General features: G+C 49.4%; 3 protein-coding genes across 6 annotated transcripts in view; 1 reads left to right on the top strand and 2 right to left on the bottom strand.

The window, feature by feature from the left end:
• Window positions 1–507: 507 nt before the first annotated feature.
• On the bottom strand, window positions 508–10,863 carry CYB5RL (cytochrome b5 reductase like). Its single transcript, XM_084266140.1, has 6 exons — window positions 10,534–10,863; window positions 9,434–9,582; window positions 8,159–8,246; window positions 5,052–5,156; window positions 3,137–3,340; window positions 508–1,497 (listed from the first exon to the last, which is right to left on the bottom strand). The coding sequence occupies exons 1-6, from the start codon at window positions 10,765–10,767 to the stop codon at window positions 1,294–1,296; spliced, it is 984 nt and encodes a 327-aa protein (XP_084122266.1). The 5' UTR covers window positions 10,768–10,863; the 3' UTR covers window positions 508–1,293.
• A 1,272-nt stretch (window positions 10,864–12,135) lies between these two features.
• On the top strand, window positions 12,136–16,251 carry MRPL37 (mitochondrial ribosomal protein L37). The gene is made up of 7 exons (XM_084265827.1): window positions 12,136–12,561; window positions 12,823–13,006; window positions 13,566–13,681; window positions 14,175–14,360; window positions 14,564–14,721; window positions 15,242–15,445; window positions 16,022–16,251. Exons 1-7 carry the CDS (start codon window positions 12,168–12,170, stop codon window positions 16,097–16,099), a joined length of 1,320 nt encoding a protein of 439 aa, XP_084121953.1. The 5' UTR covers window positions 12,136–12,167; the 3' UTR covers window positions 16,100–16,251.
• A 5,437-nt stretch (window positions 16,252–21,688) lies between these two features.
• The window catches only part of SSBP3 (single stranded DNA binding protein 3), a 54,297-nt gene continuing 51,809 nt past the window's right edge, over window positions 21,689–24,176 (bottom strand). For 2 of the 4 annotated variants that reach the window (XM_084266329.1, XM_084266330.1), the window contains 5 exons: window positions 23,960–24,030; window positions 23,343–23,421; window positions 23,084–23,112; window positions 22,811–22,912; window positions 21,689–22,221 (listed from right to left, as the gene is read on the bottom strand). In XM_084266329.1, the coding sequence (XP_084122455.1) occupies window positions 22,192–22,221; window positions 22,811–22,912; window positions 23,084–23,112; window positions 23,343–23,421; window positions 23,960–24,030 (311 nt within the window). In that variant the 3' untranslated portion in view covers window positions 21,689–22,191. The remainder of the gene's footprint in view (window positions 22,222–22,810; window positions 22,913–23,083; window positions 23,113–23,342; window positions 23,422–23,959; window positions 24,031–24,176) is intronic. The other 2 variants (XM_084266327.1, XM_084266328.1) reach the window with 1 other exon arrangement.

Genomic DNA, 24,176 nt, shown 5'->3' with positions numbered 1-24,176 from the left:
GGGCCTCTGCTAAAAGGCTGGGTGGATCTTTAAGGAAAAACCTTAGCAAGGTGGAATATTTAAAGCCAGGGGTGCCTAAGTAAGGTTTTTAAAGCAGTTAATAGTTGAGGAAAATATTTCCTCCATGTTCCTAGCAAAGGCTAAACTAGGGAAAGCAGCTGGACAAAGCAACTCCTTATCAGCCCCACGCTGCTCAGGAGCATCTCTCCTACCTCAGAGCCTTGTGGTTGAAGCACTCGGCCTTGGCTTGGACCTACCCCAGCCAGCTCCTGGCTGTGTTAAAAGCCAGAGCCTTACTTTGGGTTGAAGATGGCTTTCTGGCCAGCCCTTGCTCTGATGGAGCTCACATCAAAACTGCAGCTGTACAGGATAAATCCCAGGCATTCGGTGAGGGGAGACCAACCGTGCTGATGGGAGTGGAATCTTCATTTCCTCCCACCCTGCGAATCAGAGCCATCATCTTGACACACACTGCTTACTTCAGGTAACTCAAACCACATCTGTCATACAAGGTGTATGATTTAATACAGGTAAAAAAAAAATGAGGCATGAATGACAGTGTCAGGTTCTCTGGCAGAGCCCGGGAAACCCCAGCCCAGGATGAACAGGGAATGAGAACAGCAGAAAGGTGTGCAGAAAGCTGCATTTCCAGGGGTCTTAGACAGTAAGAAAGTGGACAGCAGGTATCCTGGAGAAAAAGGCATTCACCTTGACTTACAGCCATCTGTATCAGCATGTAACAGGGAAACTGAGGCACAGAGAGGCTGACGTGCCTTCCTTGCCTGGCATCATCCCCAGAAAGATAATGACACAACTGAAACAACCCCCACTGACTCTAGAATGCAGGGCTAGTGCCCCGCTGCTCCCTGTTCCCATGGCCAGGCAGTCTTCTCCCCAGGGATTCAGTCTGTCCCCTGGACATCTGACAGGACACACCACCAAGGCAGACTCAGACAGACCGCAAAGCAAGTCACCAGTCTTTGAACTGCAGCACAGCTGGGCACTTGGATGCTTTTTTAATACCCTTAAGAGATCTCTCTCTCTCTCAACACTGCACGTGAAATCTTCTATTAAAATGGCCATGCCATGCCCGAGGCGTGGGTGGCTGCCACTCTGGAATGGCACCCATTCCTTATGGCACTCTCCAGAGTGAGAATCCTGCTGGAGGCAAAGATTTGATCCAAAGGTGATGAAAGTATATACACAAGGAGATGACCGATTCCAAGCAGTGTCTGCTGAGAAACAGGGACATCCAAGGCTTGGCCTGAGGTTCCTCAGGTCAGCAACACCCTGCTAAAAGACAAAACAGGAACTTTCTTCAATTCCTGCAGCTTTCAAGTATCTACTCATATCCTCACTGAATGCTGAAGAGCCACAGATCAATACAAATGGCTTTCTTCGACAGGAATTTATTATCATCTTCATTAAGTCTTCATTAAGACGGCCAGTGTATGTGTTTTCCTGATAGCTCCAAGGAAGGTTTTCCAGCGAAGTTTCCTGAAAAGGCAAAAGGTTTGCAGTGCAACACATTAGAAAGGACAATTGACTCTTTACAGCTGCATCTTCCTCCTCCCCTCAGTACTGCACAGGACCTTCTTTAACCATTGTGGCTCCATCTGGGCCCAACTTGCCCTTCCTGAGAGCCCAGATCAAATCCCTCCCTGCCATGGGACCTGGCCACTCAGAGGGGACCAAACAAAACCAGAGCATAACTATCACTAATGAATGCTGCAGAACCTTCTCCTTTGAGAACCACCTCCCAGTGTGCCTTTCCTATTCCCAAGTCCTAAATCCTAAATCTCCATTGCCTCTCCCATTCCCAAGTCTCTTTCAGTCCCATCTCCCTTGACCAAAACAGAAAGCAGCCAGCCCTGCTCTAAACACAGCTCCAATCCCACGAGAAACGTTGGATCCCAATGGCGTTAGATCCAGTGGGGACTCTCCTACTGCTATTAATTAAAAGCAGAAGGTGCTCAGATGGTGACAGGCAGCAGAGTGAGATATTGAGACAGACAGACTTTTAAGCCTAAATGGGAGGATGCAGGAGCCAGCTCTGGACTACAGCAAACCTGCAGAGAGAAGAGAAGACAAGGGAGGGATGCACACGAGGCAGACAGCGCTGACAGGGGTCAGGTGGGTTTCTTGCCCTTCACTGATTGAATTTCAAGGCCTCCTCACACTCCTGAGACAGCGCTGTCCCAAAAAGGGCATTTAAGCTTTGTCCCCAGAGACAGTTACTGCTTCTGCTCCTATACAAGCAGCTGGGGGGGGGCAGACAAGTCCCAAATACTTTTCTCCGTACCCAATCTCAGCTTGCTGAGGCTGTATGCGGAACATAACGCACGAGGCAGATCCACCACTGAGATACAAAAAACTGATTCATCTGAGAAGCTAAAAATGCAGTGGGATTCATTCCCTTAGCATAAATAATTCTTTCTATATCCTCCCTGCAATGAATCCGCCTTTCTAAGGGAAGTAATTTTCAAGCACCAAATCCAGGCAGAACACAGGCAACTGTGGGACCAAATGGAAATGAAAGAGGCTGCTCAGAATGTGAGACTACTGAGAGGTATGCCCTCACCCCATGGATCTGGCAGAGAAAGCAGTCTTACAGAAGGGGAAACAACTTTGAGAAGTTTAAAAATGGGTCAGCTGGGGAAAATAATTGCTGGGATGTTGGTGCTAAACTAGACAAAAGCTCTAGCTGTGAGCAGTGAATGGAAGGTGAGGACAGATTAAGGCGCTGGCGTTAGGACAGAAGAAATAGTTTATCTGCTGTGAGCTTCCCTGAGTCAAGTTTTCCTCACACAAAAATTTAGGTGTGGGGAAAAAACCATCTGAAGGTTGAGGGGAAATGATCCACAGTGCCTATGAATCGGGGGTTCATGCCAACAGAACAGGTACCAGGCAGGGAAAGAGGGACAGGCAGTGATTCCAAGTCGCTCCCCTGAAATTCTCCAGCTTGGAAGCAGTGTGAGGATATGCAGCAGATTTAAGAACAGGAGCTACTGGATCCCAAAACACCCTCACTGACTGGGGAAGGATTAGGATCACGCTGATGGAAAAACAGGGGACACAGAGCCTCACCCACCACACAGAACCCTCACCCAAACACACTTCATATCCATATATTTACCTGGCTTAGGACATAAAGTATTCTGATGTTCCAGTATCGAGCCAGATCCTGGAGAAGGGGTTTCAGATAAATGTTGTCAAAGGTCCGGAAGCAGCCAACAAGGGTCACAAAGGTTTCATCTTCCTCATCATCTGTTATGGACTGGAGGATGGGAAGCATTGGAGCGAGGCCGGTACCAGATGCCAGCATGAGGAGTTCTCCATGCTAACAACAAAGCAGAGAGTTTTGAGTGAGCTGCAGTGACTGGGGCTGGATGTGTTCATGGTCAGCTCCTCCTCGCTGCCACACTGGTAAAGGGCCCTTCGAGAGACAGAACGTATCAGAACATGGTGAACTGGTGAATTCAAGTCTCAGAACATATTTTCCTGCAAAGGATTACAGGTAGCACTTTCAGGGTTTATATATCTAATCTAATGAAACTGAATTCTACCCAAATATAATTAATTATACTAGCTTTAGCCTTGATTTCATTTGATTTATATTTTGGTTTCAGTTGTGCAGTACACTTTCCTGACCCACTGCATGTTGCTTCCCCACTGGAAATGCTCCCTGTGTTATCTCACATGCTGCAAAGTACAATCCTGAATGTTCTCTGGAGGAAACTGTTTCTTCTCCATCCTGTTCCACATATCTTCCCAAAGCACTACCTCACTTTTCTCAGAGGTACCAGCAGCACATAGTGCTTCCCACCTGCAAGCAGGAGGGGACTGGGATACAACATTCACTCTGCTTGGGATGGTCAGGAAGTGAGGTGCTGGGCATAGGACAGAAGCACTTTCCCCAGCTGCCAGGCAGTGTAGCACTGCCAGAACTGGGAGTTAAGCCCTTACTAAGCCCTCAGAGGCTGCTTATGCTTTGTGCTCTGACTGGGCAGTTTCTTGTGAATTGATCTGATCTGCCTGAACCTGAGTCCTGTCCTTCTGGCAGCAAATAGAGAAACAAGAACATTTTATTATGAAACTAATATTCAGGGCCTATGTTACAAGTCCTGAATAACAAACAGTTCTTCTACAGCAAGTTGTTTTAAAGATTGCTCAGGTGCTTTGCAAGCTGCACATACACAGATCACCCAGACAGCCCCTGAACACAGTCACTTCCATGCACGACTGCCGTGTTCTGTCCCAAATGACTATCTGGAAGCTTTTAAGAAGAGAAGGGAACAGTAGCCTAAAACAGCAGGGAGAGTATTTCAGGAAGCTGAACACAATTGCTCTCCGTGGAGCTCAGCCACTGGGATTTTACAGCCTTATTTATGTTGGGGAGGGGAAAAAAAACACCCAGAAGAAAAAACCCCAAGGCTTTGGGATGTTAATGACCAGTGTTTCAATTTTGCTCCTCATTTGAAAGGTCAGAATTAAGTAACCCAATTAGTATGTGTGAGAAGCCTTCCCCTGAAACTGGATCTGCCTTTCTTTGCAGGGAGCCTGGTATCAGCAGGTGGGATCAACATTTGCAGAGTGGCTGGGTGACGTGACACCTCACTAGAGCTGCTACAGTTCAGGGAATACCCAAGAGAGAAAGAGATCGACACCTCCCCTTCCCTCGTGCTCAGTCACAAAACAGCAATGTGGCTGAAAGCAAGCAAAAAAACCCCAAACCCATGCTCATTCCTGGTGCAAAATAAATTCCCTTTGTTAAAAGGCATCAGGAGCTTCTAATGCAAGTGATGCACAGAGCCTTGCTAACATTTTCCAGTCTCCCACCCACCTCCCTCTCCTCTTCCTTCTTAAATATTCTGCAGTTCAATAAGGTGTCCGTTCTCCAACTGACTGCTAATGCTGCAGCCCTGCACAGTAACCCAGGAAGTCCCTAAAATAATCATGAAAACAGTAATCAAATTGATGTCTTCCCCTTTGGAATATTAAACAAAGGTAGCAGCCACAAGCTGAAACATCCTGTCTCTGAGGGAACTAACCTGATTAGGTCGATATGGGAACCCTCCAAACGGCCCGCGCCAAAAGACCACGTCTCCTTTTTTCCACGTTTTTATGTATTGTGACATTAGCCCAGCTTCATAGCACTAATAAAAACCATGGCACAAAAGAAAAGAATAATTATACTCTGTTGGAAAGTTTCCCAGCTTAAAGTCAATTATAAAGTTATCTACATTTAAACAAGAAAGGGGCAACAGAAAAAAAAGAGGGAGAGAGAAACGTTTCATGCGTTTAGAAAGAAAGATCATTCTGTTTGAAAAATAACTTGAAGTTATACCCAAAACAAAGACATTTAAATTAAATCATATTGGATCCATTCCAGCTTGACTAGAATGTAAACACAACCCACTCTCATGCAGCCTGAATTTCCAAAACTGGAAAAAGCTTATCAGAGTTCTTGCTTACAAAGCACACAGAGAAGAGTGTCTTGAATGCAAAGCACAGACCGAGCCTTCAAGTGTTCTCCAAATCTCAGGGTATGGGGTCTGGAAATGCCCTCTCAGTGCAGATAGTTATATAAACACTGCATAGCTTTTGCTTTATTTCACTCTTTCAGATGCCATGTTGATACAATTAGTGACCCAAAGTCAGGTTTCTCGTTTATAAAACCCTTGTTTTCAGAACAGATCATCAGGATAAGGGATGCTTTCACATTTTCAAAAAAATAAAATGTTAATGTGGGCCTTGTGGAAGAAAAACATTAGCAAAAACACCTTTTACCAGGCACACACAGCGTTATCTGGGCTGTTGCCTGCAGGAATGCTAACCTCCCTCCTGACTGATGAGAAAGGGTTGGTGCTCATTAGAAACAGAAAAGCAAGGAGAGGCTGGAAAATGAAGGGTTCATCCAAGCAGACTTGTTGCTACATGATATACATTTATATATATATATCCATCCTAGATGTATGACCACTTCACAGTTATTGAGAACAAACATGCACAGAACAGCCAGTCTATGTGATCTGGCCAGAGAACAAGGGCTGGTCCAAATAGCTGGAGCAGATAAGCCCAACAGCTGCCGCAGACAACTGCTCTCGCACAGGGGATGCCACTGATAAGCCCCAGGAAGAGCAACCCAACCAGAGGTCAAGAGATGGGACATGATACAAGCCCTGGAAGCCTCCAGCCTATACAAAAGGGGTGTATTTTGGGGGTATTTTCTGCCTGCACGTTGGAGAGAAGCCCAGCTCCACACCCCGGCGCCTTGGCTTGCCACCAAGCTGCACTGCAGGCAAACAAAATTGGTGAACCACAAAGGAGCCAAGAAAAAGTAGCAGTGTTAGCTAATAAAGAACAAAGATGCTCCTCCTTCCCACCCCCCAACAACCTCACTTAAACAAGATACTTGAAGTATTAAGAACTATTAGCACGGGTTGTTGCATTCAAGAGGTAAATGTGTAACATACACACATCCATCCCTGAGCTACTGTCAGAAGACAGCTCTGGGCAGACACTCCTTCTCATTCAAGAGGCATCAAAAGAGCAGTATTTCCTACCTATCTTCTCCAAATACATACAGGAACCTGAGGCAAGAGAAGTCAGCCCCATTTACTGCCTACTCCCAATGGACCAGGGTAATGGAAACTAAACCAATCCTTCTTCCCCCCAAATTATTTCCAAAAATTGAAGTGAGAAGTGATGGAGTGGGTTTAAAATGAATTTTTCTAAATAAAAAGGGGGGAAAAAAAATTATCTCCTGGGGGGGAAACTTCTACACCCAGTTTTACATGGAGAGAAACCCTAACATTATAAAATCACTCAAAAAGAGGGTTATGCTCTGTAAATGGCAACTCCCTCACTCTTAACTGTAGTATCACAAATGCAATGCTGTAATAACAGGAGACAGAAGGGTTTGAACAGTGCTTGGATTGCATAGTAATAATAATAATATGGTACTTCCCAAAATTGTCTGAATAGTGTGAAATATACCACAGCCTACAGAGTGAGTTATAAAAATGGCTGCTTTACACTGGGTGTTACCTACCTCCTTTGTCACTGCCAGAGAATAACTATAGCTGCCTTTGGGATGAAAGGTTCTATATAAAGGAAAGGTATCATTACAATCATTACTATTATTATTGAAATGCAAAACCTGTGAGTAATAAGCAAGTATACATGAAATTTCACAGTCATCCTGTGAATGGATCCTAGTAATACAACTTAAATCCAACATTTTTCTCCCCTACCACACACCAATTGCCACAAGAATGGTGAAATGACCCTCCCACAGGTGTCCTATAGAAACTGTATGCTTTTCTGAAGAATAGGGCTTGTGCTTGAAGGTATAATGCATAATAAACCCCAAAGATGTGAAATCTGGGAAGACAAGTGGTCTGCAAGCCACCTGAGATACCCAGCACACTCAATTCCACACCTGCAGTGAAGCTGGCATCTGCCCTGAGGAATCTCTAGTGACATTCTGGCCAAGTTCTCCTATAAAATCTTTCTGAACTCAACCAGCATTTTGTGGAGGCCTTCAAAAGGGCCAGGACTTTCAGCCAAGATGGGGCTCTGCCACCACAATAGGTGCAGCCTGTCTCATGGGGACCCTCTCAGACCACAGGCAGCTCCACAGCCCTGCCTGCAAATCGGAATCAGCTGCCTCCTGTCTACCTTTTTCACCAAGATTATTTTAATCTGTATTTCTAATGAGTTTTCTTAAAGGGAAATACTGGGGGGGGGGGGGGGGGGAGGGGGGAGAATAAGGACTGGGCAAAGACTTCCCCAAAATCAGTGGTTCAACCTGGCTGACAACTTGGGTGCACTTCTGAAGACAGACTAGGATGGCAAAATGAAATCAGTTAAGTGGAACGGGCTCTCTTCACACTGGTAACCACAGGGTTCCCAAGCAGATCTCCCAGTCACTTACACTGCAAGGCACTTGGTGTGCCACCTTCCTCTGCTTTCAGTTTTCTGGGGAAAAACTGCAATTTTTCATCAAAGCACAACTGCTTCAAAACACCACAGAAGCAGTTCACAAGGGATTTGAGAGTGTCTCACTCAGAATGGTGACTGCATACTTGGTTCCTAAAGAAAACACAGTCCCTGGCATCACAGACTCTGATCCATATTGTGCAGGCTTACTTACTTTCACTAGAACTTCAAAGTACCCTTCTGCATTCCCTGGGCTAATGGGAGTGTAGGCTCGCTGGACCTCCAAACCATTCACCACTCCTCTGAGGAGAGAAACACAGGAACCCACTGTGACTCGGGTCACTGACTGGTGTTACCAACCTTCTGCAGCCCTCTAGGGAGATGAGGGAGGCAGCAGGTCCTCTTCCCAACGGCCCAGCTTGTTCACAGGCAGATGCACAACATTTCCCTTCTAGGCATAAAAATCCAGGGGGAACATGATGGCTAAACACACTTTTTGTTTTCCCAGTGGTAGCCCCAGCTGTACTACTCGGATGCCTCCCTGGAAGGATGTCTGAGCTGGTTTGTGGGAAATGGCTGCACGAGCAAGGGTGGCAGAGGGGAGATAAAATGCTCTCATGGTTAAGTTTGCTATCCCTCCCAGGCTGGGGTCTGCTTTCCTCCCTGTGTTCAGACAGCATCTAGTAATTAAAAGCCCAGGCACAGCCTTGACCTAAGGTCATGCTGATATATGCTGTATTTTCCTGTATTTTCTCTTTCCATACAAAATATCCACCCCACTCTTCACTGCTGCTACAGCAAATGATTGAAGTGATGAACTAAACCTTTTCCTCCACTGCATCAGGAGAGAAGCAGGTCCTTTCAGCAGCCAGCCAGCTGTTTCCATCAGCTGTTAACATACAAATAACGTCAACAGATACAGATCAATGGCATCATAACATGACTTTGTCTATCTGGCAATGACCACCACAGATGGTGGAGAGAGGCATAAACTTTTCCCCAGTGGCCCCTTTCTGGCAAGCCATAAACTACACAGGAGGGTTGTTTTGCTAGAAACCAGGCAGGAAATGCCTGGACACTGGGGGTTACACCCTGGGTGCCGAGTTACCCCAAGACACAGGGCCTAAAACCCCAAGCTTCAGGCTAAGTGCAGCTCACTGTCTTCATTCCAACATGCTGGAGTAAATCATCTGTTGTAACATCTATTCTTCCCAGCCTTTCTTCCTGCAAATGGATTTTCTTAATCACACCTAGTTCTTTCTGACCCACCAAGGCAAGGATAATGCTGAAGAAAAATACAGCTTTGGAATGGCTTTTTTTTTTTACCATAAAATTAGCAGAGCTAGCGAGCTCAGAAGTTCTTTCATCTGTGTCATTGTGGAGGTATAAGAAATTATGATTTGCCTGGTACGAAGCCTTTGTCTATTGACAAAACCCTACGTATTAGGTTACATAATGCAGCCTGTTTAACTAGCAGAGAGAACAATACCTTAACACGATGTGTTGTCCTAAGCTCAATCGCAGGCTGCTATTTCCCGGTAATTCAAATTTGTACTGGTAGGTGTCCCCTGTTAGCTGCTCCACCGAGCTTATGCTGAATGCAGTGAATGTATCCGGGTTCAGTTCTGAATTACTGCTCTGCAAGAGCAACAATAAATAATTACTTGGTTAGATGGGATCTTGTATTATTTCATTTTTCCTTGGAAGCAAACGTGCGTGCTAATTTAGAGCTGGAGACACTCAGGACTCCAGAAGAATGTGTATTAGATGCTGGGGCCCAGCCCGAATCTCAGCTCTCTGCTGATTCATTATCATGTTCTGTGGCACACACACACGCTTTGAGATCTCACCTTCACACACACATACACACACCCTTTTAAAACTACATTTTTACACCTTACAGCAAGGTCATCCTGTTGTGACACACCACAGTCGTTTCCTTGTGTCCAGAAACAACACTGCTAAAAGAGCCAAGCACTGTGTCAGGGGGCAACCTTGAAACCCCCTGATGGCCACTGCAAATAGGAAGTATTTTTAGCTGTTTCAGCATGGATTGGTTTTGCTTGACCCAGCATCGTTAATCTTACGTAAAAGAGCCCTGACAAGTTTGGAATTACAGTCTGAATACAACTACTCCACCACATACAACGCAGCTTCTTGTCAAAAGTACGAGTCTAAAAATCAGGGAACGATGAAAAGGGTCAGGAAAACCCAGCTTCTCTGAGGAAGGCAGCAGGGGAAAATTGTGAGTGTTTGGGGAAAATTGTGTTTGTACCTCTCGCCCACTCCCAGTTGCCAGCGAGGCTGGCTCTGCCTGCCCGGGTTATCCCAGCGAGGAGAAGCTGCAGAGCCAGGGCTGTAACGTGACACCAGGGCGAACTCGAACCTTGGAAAATCACATTACAGCGGGGAGGGAGCGGGCAAGGGGGAGGGGAGGGTGGCTGTGAAGGACGAGTTTGGGGCATTGCGTTTACAGCCTTAAGACATTGCTTTAATCTACTGCTGCATCCCTTGCCCACCACCACCACCCCACACGCTAACAAGTAGGATCAAAGCACTTGCTCTAGGATGCAATGAAGATAAATTGACCTGCTCCTTTTCCACGAGGAGGCTTTTGTCTTGCTTTGCTTTGGCCCTCTCCCACTGTGCAAGCTCCTTCTCGTAAATATCATAGATGCAGGGTTTGCAGCCGCTGCCACAGCACTGGGATGGAGAAGGTTCCTGGGGTTTGAGAGCCAGCCAGTCATCCTCATTTCCACTCATTGCCTGCAAAACACAAGCCCTGCACCAAAAACAGCACAGCGAAGAGCAGCACGTGCTCATCAGCCAAGCATTATTTGCAGAAGGACTGAGAAATCTCTCTCAAGCATCTTACAAGTGTCTCTGGGGGGACTCAGAAAACTTAAAAACCAAAAACCTGTGAGCTGATCTGGTGCCTGCAACACTCCATTTTTGTTCAAACATTCACGTCTGCCTCATCCAGTGCAAGAACACCACATGTTGCAGCCACTGGCCCAGAGCTGCTGCAACAGACCCTAGCTTGACCTCAAGCTCCACTTCCCAGCCTGGCCGCCCAGCCAAAGCTACCTGCAGCAGCAGCAGGCAGGTGCTTATTCCTGCTTGCTCTGGCATGATGTTTTCCAACACAAGCATAATCAGAGAACGTTAGGGGTTGGAAGGGACCTGGAAAGATCACTTTGTCTAACCCCCACCCCCTGCTAGAGCAGGATCACCTACATTAGGTCACACAAGAAACACCTTAAAATCCTGCAGCTTGGTCAAGGAGAACAGGTAATGAAGCCCAACCACTGAGGCACGGCCTGCTGGAGCACTGCTTTAAAATAGAGTGGGGGCAGCCAGCTGGAAGTGGGGTACAGAGCCAGGAGACTACAGGCACGGCAAAGTCACCCGCAAAGAGATGACAACGGGCAGATTCGAGCCTGGCATTTAAGCACAGGCACGCAGGGAAGGGCAAGAGGCACAGGCAGCCAGATCCTTCCGCCAGCACTGCCCTGGGCTCAGGCAGGGCTGTACTCAAACCCAGGGCTCCTCAAGCCAGCGCCCAGCTGCCAATCTCCCAGGGGCTCTGCTGCTCCCACACGGCTCCCGGCCTCACACCGCCCCCCGCACACCAGTGCCGCTTAAACAGAGGCCCAGAGGAAGTCACGGAGCCACGGGCAGCCAGGCCGAGGAAGGGGACGCTTCGAGAAGGAACCCCAGGGCGAGCGCTCCTGCGCGACAGAGCCGGGGGCCTGAGCGCCCAACGGCTCCTCTCTGGGCTCCCGAGGACGGGGGACACCGGCCAGGCCGCAGGCGGAGCCCGGGGCCATACGTGCAGCTTCCAGCACTCACTGCGTGTGCCCAGGAGCCGGGACACAGCGCGGCGCCCACAGGAGGAGCGGCCCCGGCCGGCCCCACGCAGCGGGTCTGCGGGCCCCTGCCAGCCCACACCCGGCCCCTCTACCCACCGAGGGCCGGTCTCCCAACTGCGGCCCCTCCGCACGCGAGGGACACGCCAGCCCATGGCTCCGCCCCGCCTCGCAACAGCCGCCGAGAGGCGCCCTGCCGACCCGCCCTTATCCCGGAGCGCCTGCTCGCCATTGGCTGCCGCCGCCGCCAGTCACCCGTGGGGAACAGGGAGGGGGACGTGAGCCCGCCTCCCGCGCTCCCGCCGTGCCGCGCGCGGCAAGATGGCGGCAGGCGGGCGCTGAAGCGGCGGGAGGATGGCGGTGACGGGGCCGGTGGCGCTGAGGCGGGTGGCGGCGGCGGCGCGGAGCCGCGGCGTCCTCCCCATCCCCACCCGCGGTATCCTCACCCGTGCGCGGCCTCGTCCCCGCGGGCCGCTGCCGCGCACGCCATGGACCACCCGCGGGCCGCCCCCGGAGGTGCTGGCGCAGGCGGTGGAGCGGCTGCCCGTGCGGGAGCAGGTGGAGCTGGACACCATCACCTACGCCGGGCGGCAGCACTTCCTACCGGGCCTGGCCCGGCCGCGCTTCCCGCCCTGGGACCGCGGCTGGCACGACCCATGGCACTCACCGGGGCCGCGCTACGAGGAGATGCCGCTCTACAAGGAGCGCGGCTGCTACATCTGTCACCAGGGCGTCCGCATGCTGGAAGGTACCGGCGCGGCCCTGCCCTCCTCGGCCCGGGCTGCCCCCCTGTCCCTTTCTCGGCCCGGTGCTGGCGGGACTCTGCCCTACTCAGCCCGGTACCGCCCCCCTGCCCTCCCCGGCCCTGCAGCGTGTTAAGCACTCCCCGCCGGCCAAGCTTTCTCCTGGCGTAGCGCGTTAAAAAGCACGGGTGGCGAAGAGCTTCCTTGCCTGGCTGCCCGACGGCAGCCCCAGCAACACGTGTCTTCTCGGTGTGGTTTGTTTCCAGGCGTTCGGCAAGCGCAGTGGCTCACCAAGACCAAGCTGGTGGCAGGTTTACCTCCGCCGGTGCTCAGCATCCTTGACAACCCAGCCCACCAGCTGCAGGACTGTGAGGAGGGGGTAAAGCGTGCGATCTCACACGCGCGGCTCTGGCACACGACAGAAGCTGCTCCCAAGAGAGAACGTTATTGGTAAGTCCTTGGTGGTAGGGAGAAGCCTGTCTGCTGTGTGGTTAGGGCCTTAGTGCAGGCCAGTCATTGTGCAGGTGGCTCAAGAAGCAAAGTCCTGAGCGCTGCAAAAGAAAATTCATCCGTGGATCTGCTGTTGAGAGATTCACACACCACACGAACCCCTTTGTATCTGGTTGTCAGCTTGTAAAACAAACCAACACCCCCCACCAAAACACACCCAGTGATTCTGAATACTGACAGCAGCGCCAATGCAACCACGTGCTGTGCCTTAAAGCTGCTTCTAGGCCAAGGTCTGCGTTTCAGCTTGAGATCTACTTCTAGCTGGTGCAGAAAGTCAGTTTTTTTAACTAACAAAAGACAAGCACTACCTTTGCCAACTTGGGAGTGGTGTGTGGGATATTAATCTGAAATCCACACTGTTTGGAAGTGCTGCACACAGCACACGTGTGTATAATGTTTTATACCCAGTAATGTCACAGCATTCCTGTCCCAGAAGCATCTGTCCCCCACTACGATAACATTTCGTTATGTAACTAATTTTTTTTTTCTCATTCTAAAGCCCAACACTGTTTGAAGACTTGATACATTTATGTCGGTTAATGTCTATGAAATACCCTTCTCTGACTAAAAGAATGTTGGCCAGAAACTACAAGATAGCAGCCACGTGGGAAAGAGGTTAGTTGCTGCTCTGGTGGAAGTGTTTTGCTCTTTCCATCAATATAAGAGGGATAATGAAGCCACTCTCTTTAAGGCTGAGGACTTGGAGAAAATGGAACTGTTTTTAAACTCTTTCTGATATAAATAGTGTGGGCAGCCTTAGAGAATGGTGGGATGTTTGCCCTGAGGAGATGGTGAGGGTATTAGATGACATTGACAGGGTGACAGGAGAAGAGAACCAGTGTCTTAGAACTGATCCTTTACTTCTTTGCATCCAAAATCTGTACTGTTGTTTCTTAAGTATATTTAGTTAAGATACTGATGGCAGCGATTAATGTTGGTATTTCAGAGGAAGAACCTCTAGCTGAGCTATAGATGAGTTTGGAGGTGAGGGGGAGAGAGTAAGCCTTGCAGAACTAGGGCTTGCTAGAGTGCTACTGCCCAAAAGGAAGTGTACTTTCCCTAATCTTATTTCAGCAGTGTTTGAATGTAGCCTCATTTCCCTCCCCAGAATCCATTCTCCTTCAGGTGCGAGGCCTGAACGGAATACTTATGAACTCTGTGTCCCCAATACCACCAGTGGCCTCCAAGGAGGAGATACTGGCCACTGAAGAACACGTTCTGGAGACCTTCTATCCCATTGCTCCTACAATTGATCTTCAGGAGGTCAATGTGTACGAGGAGCTCAACGATACTGGTAAATGGAGCTGTTGATACTAATTTTCTGTCAGACTAAGTCTTGGGTTAAACTGGAGTCTTTGCCCTTTGGTGAGAGCTGTGGGTAGGGGATGCGTGGGGGTGAGGGGACAGAGGAGCTGGGCACACGGTGTGAACTTAAATCCCTGAAGATACAGGAGAAAACATGGTGTAATCTCTGACCGAGTGATTCCTGCTGTTTAGGTTTCAGAGATGGTTATCCTTACCCTCATCCTCACACTCTGTTCTTCCTGGAATCGGCCAACATCCGTCCGAGGAGGTTCAGACCGGAGCAGCTTCGCGCTAAAATGCTGATGTTCGCTTTCGGCAACGCGCTGGCAAAGGCCAAGGCGCTGTATGGGGTACGTGTTGGAGAGTGCTGCTGGCCTCCCAGGCCTGTGGTCATCCTCTAAAGCTGCAGCTAGTGGAAGGAGTCGGGAAATTCCCTTGCTGTGGCATGTTACGGTGGGTTTCAGATCTGAGCCTCCCAGTCCAGAGGTCTAACTTTAACCTTCAGGGATGGTTCTGTTTATCCAGAACCCCCCCCCACTCTCAGCAGCAAGCATGTTCATGATACAACATGCATCAGTGGCAGTGGGGAGGAACTGGGGAGTAGGTTTAACTGTAAAAGTCTGACCCATCCCACAGCTCAGCATGTAAATTGATACCTCATCGCTCGCCGAAGGAGGAATTTTAATTAAAATACAGAATCTGCATTCAAAACTTGTTTGACTGGGGTAATTTTCTGGGCAAGGTAACAATACATTTATTAAAATCTTGGCATTAAACCAAGTAGGAGATGCAGAATCAGCAAGCACTCATACCGTTTGTGTGGTAACTGGCTTTTTAAACGTTTCCCTCCCCCCCTACCTTCTTTCCTAGAACGATCCCAAGGTTTTGGAGCAGCCAGTGGTGGTGCAGAGCATTGGCACGGATGGCCAGGTCTTCCAGTTCATGGTGTTCCAGTTAAATACAACAGACCTCGTCTCTAATGATGGCATAAAAAACCTAGTCTGGATCGACTCTGATCAGAACCTGTATGAAGCAGCCCAGTGCCTTCCTGAAGTCAAGAAGAGAGTCGTCACGGTAAGCGAAACTGGGAAGTGACCCTGGAAATCCTACCCCTTCACCTCTGCCAGGGGTTTGGGTGCTGGAGTATTGCTGTGCTTGGGTTTTAAACCAGCCAAAGGGACCCGGCGCAGGCTCTGGCCTCGATCTTAAGCTGGTGTTACTGATGGGGGGGTGTTTGTCGTGCTGATGTACCGCAGAGTGTGCAAGCCACACACCAGGCTTAATGCAAACTCCTGCAGAAAGATACCCCCATCTGTAATCTACCATCTCCTTGTTTGAAATCAGCTCCTGCTCTGATGAAGGAAGCGCTCACATGCAACTGTCAGGTTCGCTGTGGGGTAAATAGACCACAGCGCTCTCAGCCCCGGTTGCACGGGGAGGGAGGGAGGGAGCCTCGGTGATGGGCAGAGGGGTTTTGCCATCTGAGATTTACACCAGTGGAAGTACCCGCAGACAAAACCCATCTGGGGAGGGAGAGCTCGATTTGGAAGCTGCCACGTCTGAAGCCTTATCCAAGCGTGTTTAAAGCCGTTGTTTGTCTACATTAATCACTTCACGGCAAACTGAGCATCCGTGTCTTTCTCTCTGCAGAAGCCCGCTGGAATATATGGCTTCCAGCCAGACACATTCAAGAAGTTTCTGGCGCTGTATCTGCATGGAACTGTGTGAAATTCAGCTCGAATGAACATACTTCACCAACTGTACCTGCTGCTTCTCTTTGCCAGAACCGTCACATAATTAAAGAAAGGTGGATTAAGTCACTTTCAAAAATAAATTATATTGTTACTGAAAGTAAAGAAAATACAATAATTTAAACCAAACTGTGCGTGAAGAAACTCTTTGATGTTTTTAGGGGCTCACTCACCTCTGGATTCGGGTCAGAGAGAGTCATCAAATGCATCCTCCTGCACTCTTCCACCGTTGCCTAGAAAGAACATAAGCCAGTCATTATTCCTCTGCGCAGGTTCCGCTCTCAGGGTGCGCAGAGCGAGACTCAAACCCTGTTTTTCTGAGCTTGCTTTGAGTACCTCTGAATGCCGAGTCTGCGGAAGAGGCTTCACAAAGCTTCGGGAGGGGAGCCTGAGACAGGAGCCTTTTTTCATTCTGCCTGCCTTCTGCTTTTGTTTTACTCCTGGCTGCTTTGGGAGGTGTCGTGCTGCCCTGAGCTTAGCTCCCGAAGCACTTGATCGCTGAGATGGCTTTGTTGGATCTGTAGAACCGCAGTTCTTTTATCCCCAGATCCTGGATGAAGAGACCTACCCGTTCTGGGAAAGCAGTGTAGAATGTAGCATGAAATGCTGGTGCCTGGTAGCTGGCATTTACAGCTACAAACACAAAGGCAGAATTTCTTCCTGCCACGCAGAGTTAGCTGAGCAGGAAGTGTGTTCTTTCTAAGATGGGGAGGGGGGGGATTAGCATGGGTTTTGTAAAATGAAGGCTAAATTAGCTCCAGCCAAACATAGAATGTGTTGTGGTTCTGCACTGATACCCTCCAGCACGTGGGGATGAATAGGCCAGCCAGCACTGGTTTTAAGGTGTGGAAGAGCGTGTTTCCAAGAAATTAATCGCTCTTCAGCGTCTCATGTCAAGAGAGGGGCTTGGGCTTTGTGATCTTCCATGGTTGTGCGTTCCACTCTTGATCCAGCAGAGCCTCAGTTTACTCAGTGGGTCTCAGCAAACAAGATTTTCACTCAGCAGACCTAATCCCAATGCTTGGCACCCCCTAAATTGGGGTGCATCGTCTGCAAGTTAAATTAACAGATCCCTCAGTAGTTAGGAGAAGGTGCTTGAAATAACCTAGTTGGCATTGCATTGATCTAAATCATGTTAATTCTGCCTGCTCCAGGGATGCCTAGTTGGGCTCATCAATTTAAACCTGCTCAGATGTATAATTGGCACCCAGTTATTTAGGAATATATTCCAGCACACCCCGAGGTGTTTCTCAGGCTGTTGACTCTGCTGTGTCACATGGACCCCAACAGCTCTAAGCAACAGCTCTCAGACTGTTGCCCTTCCAGCTTTGGGTGGTTCCCAGATGGCAGAAGCCGTAAGATGGGATGGTCAGCAGAGGAACAAGGCTTCAGTGGGTTACAGGAGGTGTTGGGAAGCCGCTTGAGATGAGGAGACCATATGCAAATGTGCAAGACCGTGGTTTGCTCAGGGTGCAGCTGGTATCTGCTGTGGTGAGGGGGGGGAGTGATACGTGTCACTGGAAGGAGTGGCTGATCCTTGTGCTGGGAAAGCTCTGCTGAGGTCCATGAGGGGAGCTCGTGGTGGCAGAGCAGGGCTTCCAGCTCTGCACCTGGCACGGATGCTGAGGCTGGCACGTTGTGGTGTGGGGATGAGGCCTGTGAACCAGAAGAGCTGCTCCCCTTCCTCAGGCAGCCATACCAGGTGTCCCACCAGTCTTGCCAAGCATGCTAAGCCATGGTTTGGTTTGCCCCCTCGTTCCTCTGGTGCAGCCTGCTGGGATGGGCCGGGCTCAGGGGGTGGGACCGAGCGCAGGACAGCGGGTCACAGAGGCGCAGCTGCGTGGGCATCAATAACTTATAAAGGCCTGTCAGCAGATGAATGGCATTACCTCAGCACAGACCCAGAGCTGGGCATTAACTTTTAATGAACAGCAGCAGGGGAAGCAGAACAGGGGAGAACGGGGTGGCAGGAGCCTGAGATGAAGGCGTGTCAGTGCTGGGGAGCCACGAGCGCAGGATCTGGGCCCCAGCCTGAGCTGGGGATGACGCATGGTGTGACGTCAGGGCTCCACCACACCACACCACCTTATCCCAAGCCACTCCCAGTGCAAAATCCACAGGCTGCGCTCCTCATGCCAGCAAGAGCACACCATGCTCAGACCAGAGCAAGTACACACCATGCTCAGACCAGAGTCCCGGGTTGTTCAGGTCCTTCTCCTGCATTTCATTTAATGTAAACTAACAAAGACAACGATTACCCCTGCAGTTGGGCTGAGATGTGTAGAGGAGGGGACTTGGTGGTTTCTTATGGTGGTATTGAGTAAATTTGGGCTGTGACGCAGTCAGACCCAGCAGGAAGGGCTCTGCTATGCCCTGCCATAAACACAGTGGGCAGCAATGCTGCCTGTGGCTCTGGGAGGCCCGGTGGGGCCCAGCTGGGTAGTGTGGGCAGGGATGGAGCCAGGAGGACAGGGCATCCTCATCAGCACCAGCTAATTACCCCTGGGGCCATGTTTACAAACGATGAACAGCACATACAACCTAGTGCAAAGCACAAAGGGACAGGATTGCCTGCCCAAACCCTGCACTGTGGCTGCGGACCCACACGAGGATGTCCGTGGCATCAACCCAGAGGCATGGGCAGCAAAGGGTGCAAACACATGCCATTAATTACATGCTAACAGACTCTGCAGGCAGGATGGTTTTCCCCAGTGATGCCCAAACCCAGCAGCCATCCAACACCTCACCCCCTTGCCCTTCTGCTCCCCGAGCATCTGTGACTGCACGGCTCTCGCTCCTGGAACTGCGGTGGTGACCTGGCTGCAGGTGCTGGTGCTGTGTGGAAGCATCCCCCAGCACTGGCAGGGCTCCAGGGTGGCTTGCAGCCCCTTCAACCTGCAGCTCCTTGAACCTGCAGCGCCCCCCCCCCCGAGCGCGTGCTTGACTGTTTCTGCAAGAAGGAAAGAAGCTGCACAGCCACAGCCAGCCATATCCTGCCTGAATGCAAGACAAGAGAGGCCTCAGGCAGCAGCTCCTGGGAGCATTTGGGCACCCAGCACTTGCCCTAAACCCTGCCAACCTCTCCTCAAGTACTGCAGCAGCCCCAACATGTCCCATTGGGGAGCCAGGTCAGCCTTACCCCAGTTCCTCCATCACCAGCAGCCACTTCAGAGCCTGGAGCATTTTGATCCTGGGTCTCACTTCCATGTCTTCCCCTTCTTTGCTTACCTCATGCTGGCGCAGGATTCCAGCAGCAGGAGCAGCGTGATCCAGCTCCTCTCCCAGGGCATCCCTGAGCTGTCACCCTTGCGTGGGACACCATCCTTCTTCACCGTGCTGTTGTCCTGACTCCTCCAGCCTCTGAACAGGGAAACCCTGGAGGACAGGGTGCAAAAAAATCTCCCCCCCTTTTTAGCCCCAGAAAGCCCCCCACTGGCTGCAGCCAGGTGGGCTGGGTGCAAGGAGGAGCCTGCGAGCATTTTCCTGGGCTAAAAGCCTAATTTTCAAACTACTTCAACAAAAAACATCCCCCAAAACCAAGCAAGCATCATTAAACTGACCCCCTGCCCAGGTCCTGTGCTGCAGCTGAATCCCTATCGACCATCCCAGCTTCAGTGACACCCCCCCCCAATGCCAGCCAGTTCTCAGCTCTGCATCACCTCTGCTCCTGCATCCCAAACCTGGGGTTTGGTCCTCCATAAAGGTTGGGAAAAGAAAAATTCACCCCCCAGGTCCAGCAGCAAACACCAGGAACAAACTGCAGGGCACCGAAATCAAATGTTTATGTTGATATTTATTACAGCATGGGGGTGGGGGGGAGGAAGAAGGGGGAAGAACTGTTTCGTTCCAAAAACCATCCCATCCCAATGAAGACAATAATTTAGCTTTTCATTTTAAAATACATGAAAACCAGTCCTTTCCTCATGTCAGAACGACAAAAAAAGGGAAAATAGCCAAGAAAACACCCCTCCCCCCCCAACCTGAACAAGATATAAAGCAGAAAAGGAAAAAAACCCAATAATTGACCCCCCCAGGGAGGCCCCTGGGTGTATTTGTGATGCAACAGATCTGCATTTGGTTCTTTTTTGAGCCTGACTTGGAAAATACTAACCTGACTGCAACTGTGAGACTGACCCCCTCAGACCCCCCCCAACCCCATCCCACCCACCCCTCCCCTCCCTCTCTCCCTCCCCAGCCACTTTCTACAGGTAAAGCACAATTAAGATGCCTAGGAAAGAGAAGGCAAAACATCTGTTTGTAAAAAAAATAATCATATTACACACTAAAAAAACCAAAACAAAAAAAAAAAACAAACAAAAAGAAGATTTGTCATCTCATGTCTCACAGCCAGAGAATCAAAACAAGCCAAATGTTCCCCCAAAAACATTTCAATGAAGGGGTGCGGAAAAAAGACATCCCTTTAATAAAACATTATCAACAAATATCGTACACAAACTACAATGTAGAATAATTACTTTTTTTTTTTCTTGGTTTTTTTTTTTTTTCTTCTTTTTTTTTTTTTTCCCCCTTCTTGGTAATTTTCAAACCAGACTACAAGGTAAGAAAAAACACTGAAACAAGATACAATGCTTTCAATAATCCGCACAAAGGTCAAATCCAAGGGAGAGAATATTTTACAGAATGATGATATACATGGAGCAGAAATGGGAGCTGGAGGTTATTAAAATAAAAAAACCCCAAAACAAACCCCAAAACAAACCAAAGACCAAACTACAGGGTAGTGTCATGTACAGAGATCCCAACCCGCCGCCTTGGCTCGTCCCTTCCTCTCCCACCAGAAGGAAGGGCCTTCGATGCTTGCCATGAAGTTTTATTTTTCCTTAGTACAGAGCGAGCCTACAGAATAGCAAGGTTACATTTTAACAACAAGAATTCCTTAAAAAATATCTCCATCCAGTTCCAAATCATAAGGTTAAGTGAAATCCTGACAAGAGCACATCTCTAAAAAGAAATCCCACCCCCCACCCCACAAAAAAATACCTCCCCAAAAGCAAATAATCCCCTTTGCACCCCCAAAAAAACCCCAAACAACCCCCCAAAGTGAGCTGGAGATCACAGTTTCAAAGTCCCAGGTCAGATTATCCCTTTTTTTTTCAGTGAATTTTAAAAAAATTAATAAAAATAGTTAAAAAAAAAATCAATTTTTGCAGTGAACCAGCTGAAGGACTCTGGGGAAGGGAGGGACAGAGATTTCTTCTGGTACTCAGAGAGAGGGGGGGGATAAAGACTAACACAGTGCATGCCACAGTCACAGAGAGCAAGATCACGATTCATTCGAGGATGTGATCCTAGAAGGGATCCACCTGCATTAAGGTTTATAACGAGGTGGTGGAGTCTCTTCCCCAAAGCAGATCTTGTTAACTGGAGGAGGAAGCGTTGTGCTGCAAACGAACCAAAAAGCAACCCAAAAAAACCCCAAACCAAACCTGACAAACCAAAAACCCAACCAAAAACAGAAGGGAAAAAAAAAAAAAACCCAAACCCAAAAAAATACACCCCCCCCTCCCCCCAAAAAAATACCAACCAGGCCTTCTGAACGAAAACCACCATTGTAAACTGTCCAGTTTATTTAAAAAAATGACTACAACAGAGACAACATGAGATTTCATATCTAGACTAGCTTTCCTGGTGTCGCACGGCACAAACATACAACAGGTTCGGTTTCTGTCTTTATTTAAAAGAACAAAGCAAAGAGATCATCGGAGTTGGGTGCTAGAGGCTTCCGTTTGTTTCCAAAAAGAAGTGTCATGTACATATATAAACCCTTCTGCACAAAGAAGGGTCTTGTCATGTCTTGAAATATTCTTTTTTTTATTTATTTTTTTTTATTTATTTTTTTTATTTTTTAAGTTTTGTCCTTCATGTTTTATGGAATAAAAAGTTCAGCCTTTTTATTGCATGAAACTAAACCTGGGGTTTTGGCCCCCGCCACGCGTCTCCCTGCCCATACACCTAGCTTCTTCTTCTTCTTCTTCTTGCATAATTCGTTGAGATCCTCCGAACGGCAGCTGACTCTCTTGATCCTGGAGAGGAGGAGGGGGAGGGAAATCACACACTCATCGTCATGCTGGGGGAATACTGGAAGAGAGACAGAGCCAGGGTGAGAAACCAAGGCGGGGCAGGCCCCCCTCAAGACACCAGAGGGGGATGCAGAAGGAGGCTGATGGCAACTACACAGCAACCTAATTGGATCTAATAAATCAGGAGGAGTGGATACGCCAGAGACTGGAATTTATCAGGGTGTAATCTGCTCCCTAACTTGCTTTGCCAGGGAGAAAATCAGCGGAACAGTATGGGGCCAGATGCAATTTAAAACAAAGAATTAACACGCAGGCGTGTGTGCTGCTGACAGGAGAAGAGGAGGGACATCCACAGCAACGTGGAGTAGAGCACCTTGAAGCTCCAGACCAGCAATGCTGGCTGCATCCACGCCAGCTCCTCTCCATCCTGCCAGACCCTCTCCCCTCCTCCCTTCAGTACATCCTATCAAGCACCCAAAAACTTGCACCCACCAGTGTATTCTTAACTCCCTGCTTTCTATCCTGGAGCAGGTTGTATGTAACACAACCCAGCTCCAAAAGACACCCCCCTGCCAAGCCCCCCGCCCCCAGCCCCTGTGTCCCAGGGACCGCTGCCCCCACGCTCAGGGAGGCACTCACTCACTCACATTGTCATTTTGGAAGGAATGGAGAAAGTTGCCTCCCAGCTCCCCGTCGTCTCTTGGAGTGCCCGGGGGATTGCTAATGCCACTTATGTTGTTTGGAGAATTCTGTGGAGATGGGGGGAGGAGGTGGTGAGCAGGTACCTGCGCCCCCCACTACCCCAAAATGCCATGGGGGGCAAGGACGCAGCCCTGCCTGCCCCCTGACGTGTCCCCATCCACTGGCATCCCAGTGCTGAGGGAAGGGGGTCTCCCACACCCACTCTGCAGTTCACTTACTTTTGGAAGTCCATCTATGTCTCCTGACCCTGCACAGGGACAAAAAGGAGAGCAGCCTTAATGAGCATGAAGTGATGGCCCCCTACTCCCCACCTCCCCCTTCTCATTTCCAGGCAAAGGCTCTGCTTTCAGCACTGGTCCGAACTGGGGGCTGACCCCGGGACAGCAGCAGGCACCGTGATGCTCTGCAAGCATCCCCATGGAGCTGAGGCACACTGGGGCTCCCCACCCCACATCCCCCCTCACTGCAGGTGCTCACCTAATGATCCGTTCATGTGATGGGGCTCCATGCCGCCCATTCCGCCCATGGGGCCGTCAGAGCCGGGGCCCATTGGGAACTGCATGAGAAAAAAGGGGACAAAAAGCCAAAATCAGCCACAAAACTACCCCACACATCTGCCACAGCTCCTGGGGACCGTCCCCTCACCCCAGCCATCCCTCCAGAGCAAGGTGAGAGGAGGGACACATCCACCCCATCCCCTCCCGAGGCTGTGGGACGCATCTGGGGGCTCGTGCTCCCCTGGATACACCTATAAAATTTGGCTGGGTGGATGCAGACCCCCAGCAGCACAGAGGGCTCCCTCCAAAGAGCACTGAAAGAGATGGAGAGCTGCCCATCTCCTGCAAAACACAGCATCTCATGGGGCAGGCAGGCGGCTGCCACCGCCTCGGCCGGAGCAGCAGGACCGCCGCTCTCTTAATAAGCATAAAAAATTAACAAAGTCACCCAAGAGTTAATCACTTTTTGATGGTTTGTTTTATTCCTGTTTTGTAACAAATGGCTGAAATCAATTAAACCGCTTTGCTCTCAACTGATGAAGTTAATTATGATTTGTTATGGTATCTGATATGTAAATTATTAGAAAGCAGACTTACATTCGATCGACTGCCTGCGGGCGGTACTGGATTAATCATTGTGTAGATGTTGTCACTTGAATTTGTTGAATCTGTGGAACAGTGAAGCCCAGTAAGTCGGGTGATTAATTCATTTCTTAATTAAAACAAACTCATGCCACTTGAACTCATTCTTTTGTATTTTATCACCTAAAATTCCCACTAAGTACCACCATTTTCTGGCTAATTTGTATTTAAT

Source organism: Gallinula chloropus (assembly GCF_964237585.1).
Source record: "Gallinula chloropus genome assembly, chromosome: 6".
Classification (NCBI taxonomy): Eukaryota; Metazoa; Chordata; class Aves; order Gruiformes; family Rallidae; genus Gallinula; species Gallinula chloropus.
The sequence above is the reverse complement of the archived record's forward strand: the minus strand, read 5'-3'. Positions and strand labels throughout refer to the sequence as shown.

What these genes read in the sequence shown, in the direction of transcription:
- MRPL37 (XM_084265827.1), top strand. Translation starts at nt 12,168, where the DNA reads ATGGCGGTGACGGGGCCGGTGGCGCTGAGGCGGGTGGCGGCGGCGGCG. An exon ending in AGCAGCCACGTGGGAAAGAG is followed by an intron (nt 13,682 to 14,174) that starts GTTAGTTGCTGC and finishes TTCCCTCCCCAG; the next exon opens with AATCCATTCTCCTTCAGGTG. An exon ending in CGAGGAGCTCAACGATACTG is followed by an intron (nt 14,361 to 14,563) that starts GTAAATGGAGCT and finishes CCTGCTGTTTAG; the next exon opens with GTTTCAGAGATGGTTATCCT.
- CYB5RL (XM_084266140.1), bottom strand. Translation starts at nt 10,767, where the DNA reads ATGAGCACGTGCTGCTCTTCGCTGTGCTGTTTTTGGTGCAGGGCTTGT. An exon ending in TCCTCGTGGAAAAGGAGCAG is followed by an intron (nt 9,583 to 10,533) that starts GTCAATTTATCT and finishes TTGCTCTTGCAG; the next exon opens with AGCAGTAATTCAGAACTGAA. An exon ending in GGACAACACATCGTGTTAAG is followed by an intron (nt 8,247 to 9,433) that starts GTATTGTTCTCT and finishes TTCTCTCCTCAG; the next exon opens with AGGAGTGGTGAATGGTTTGG.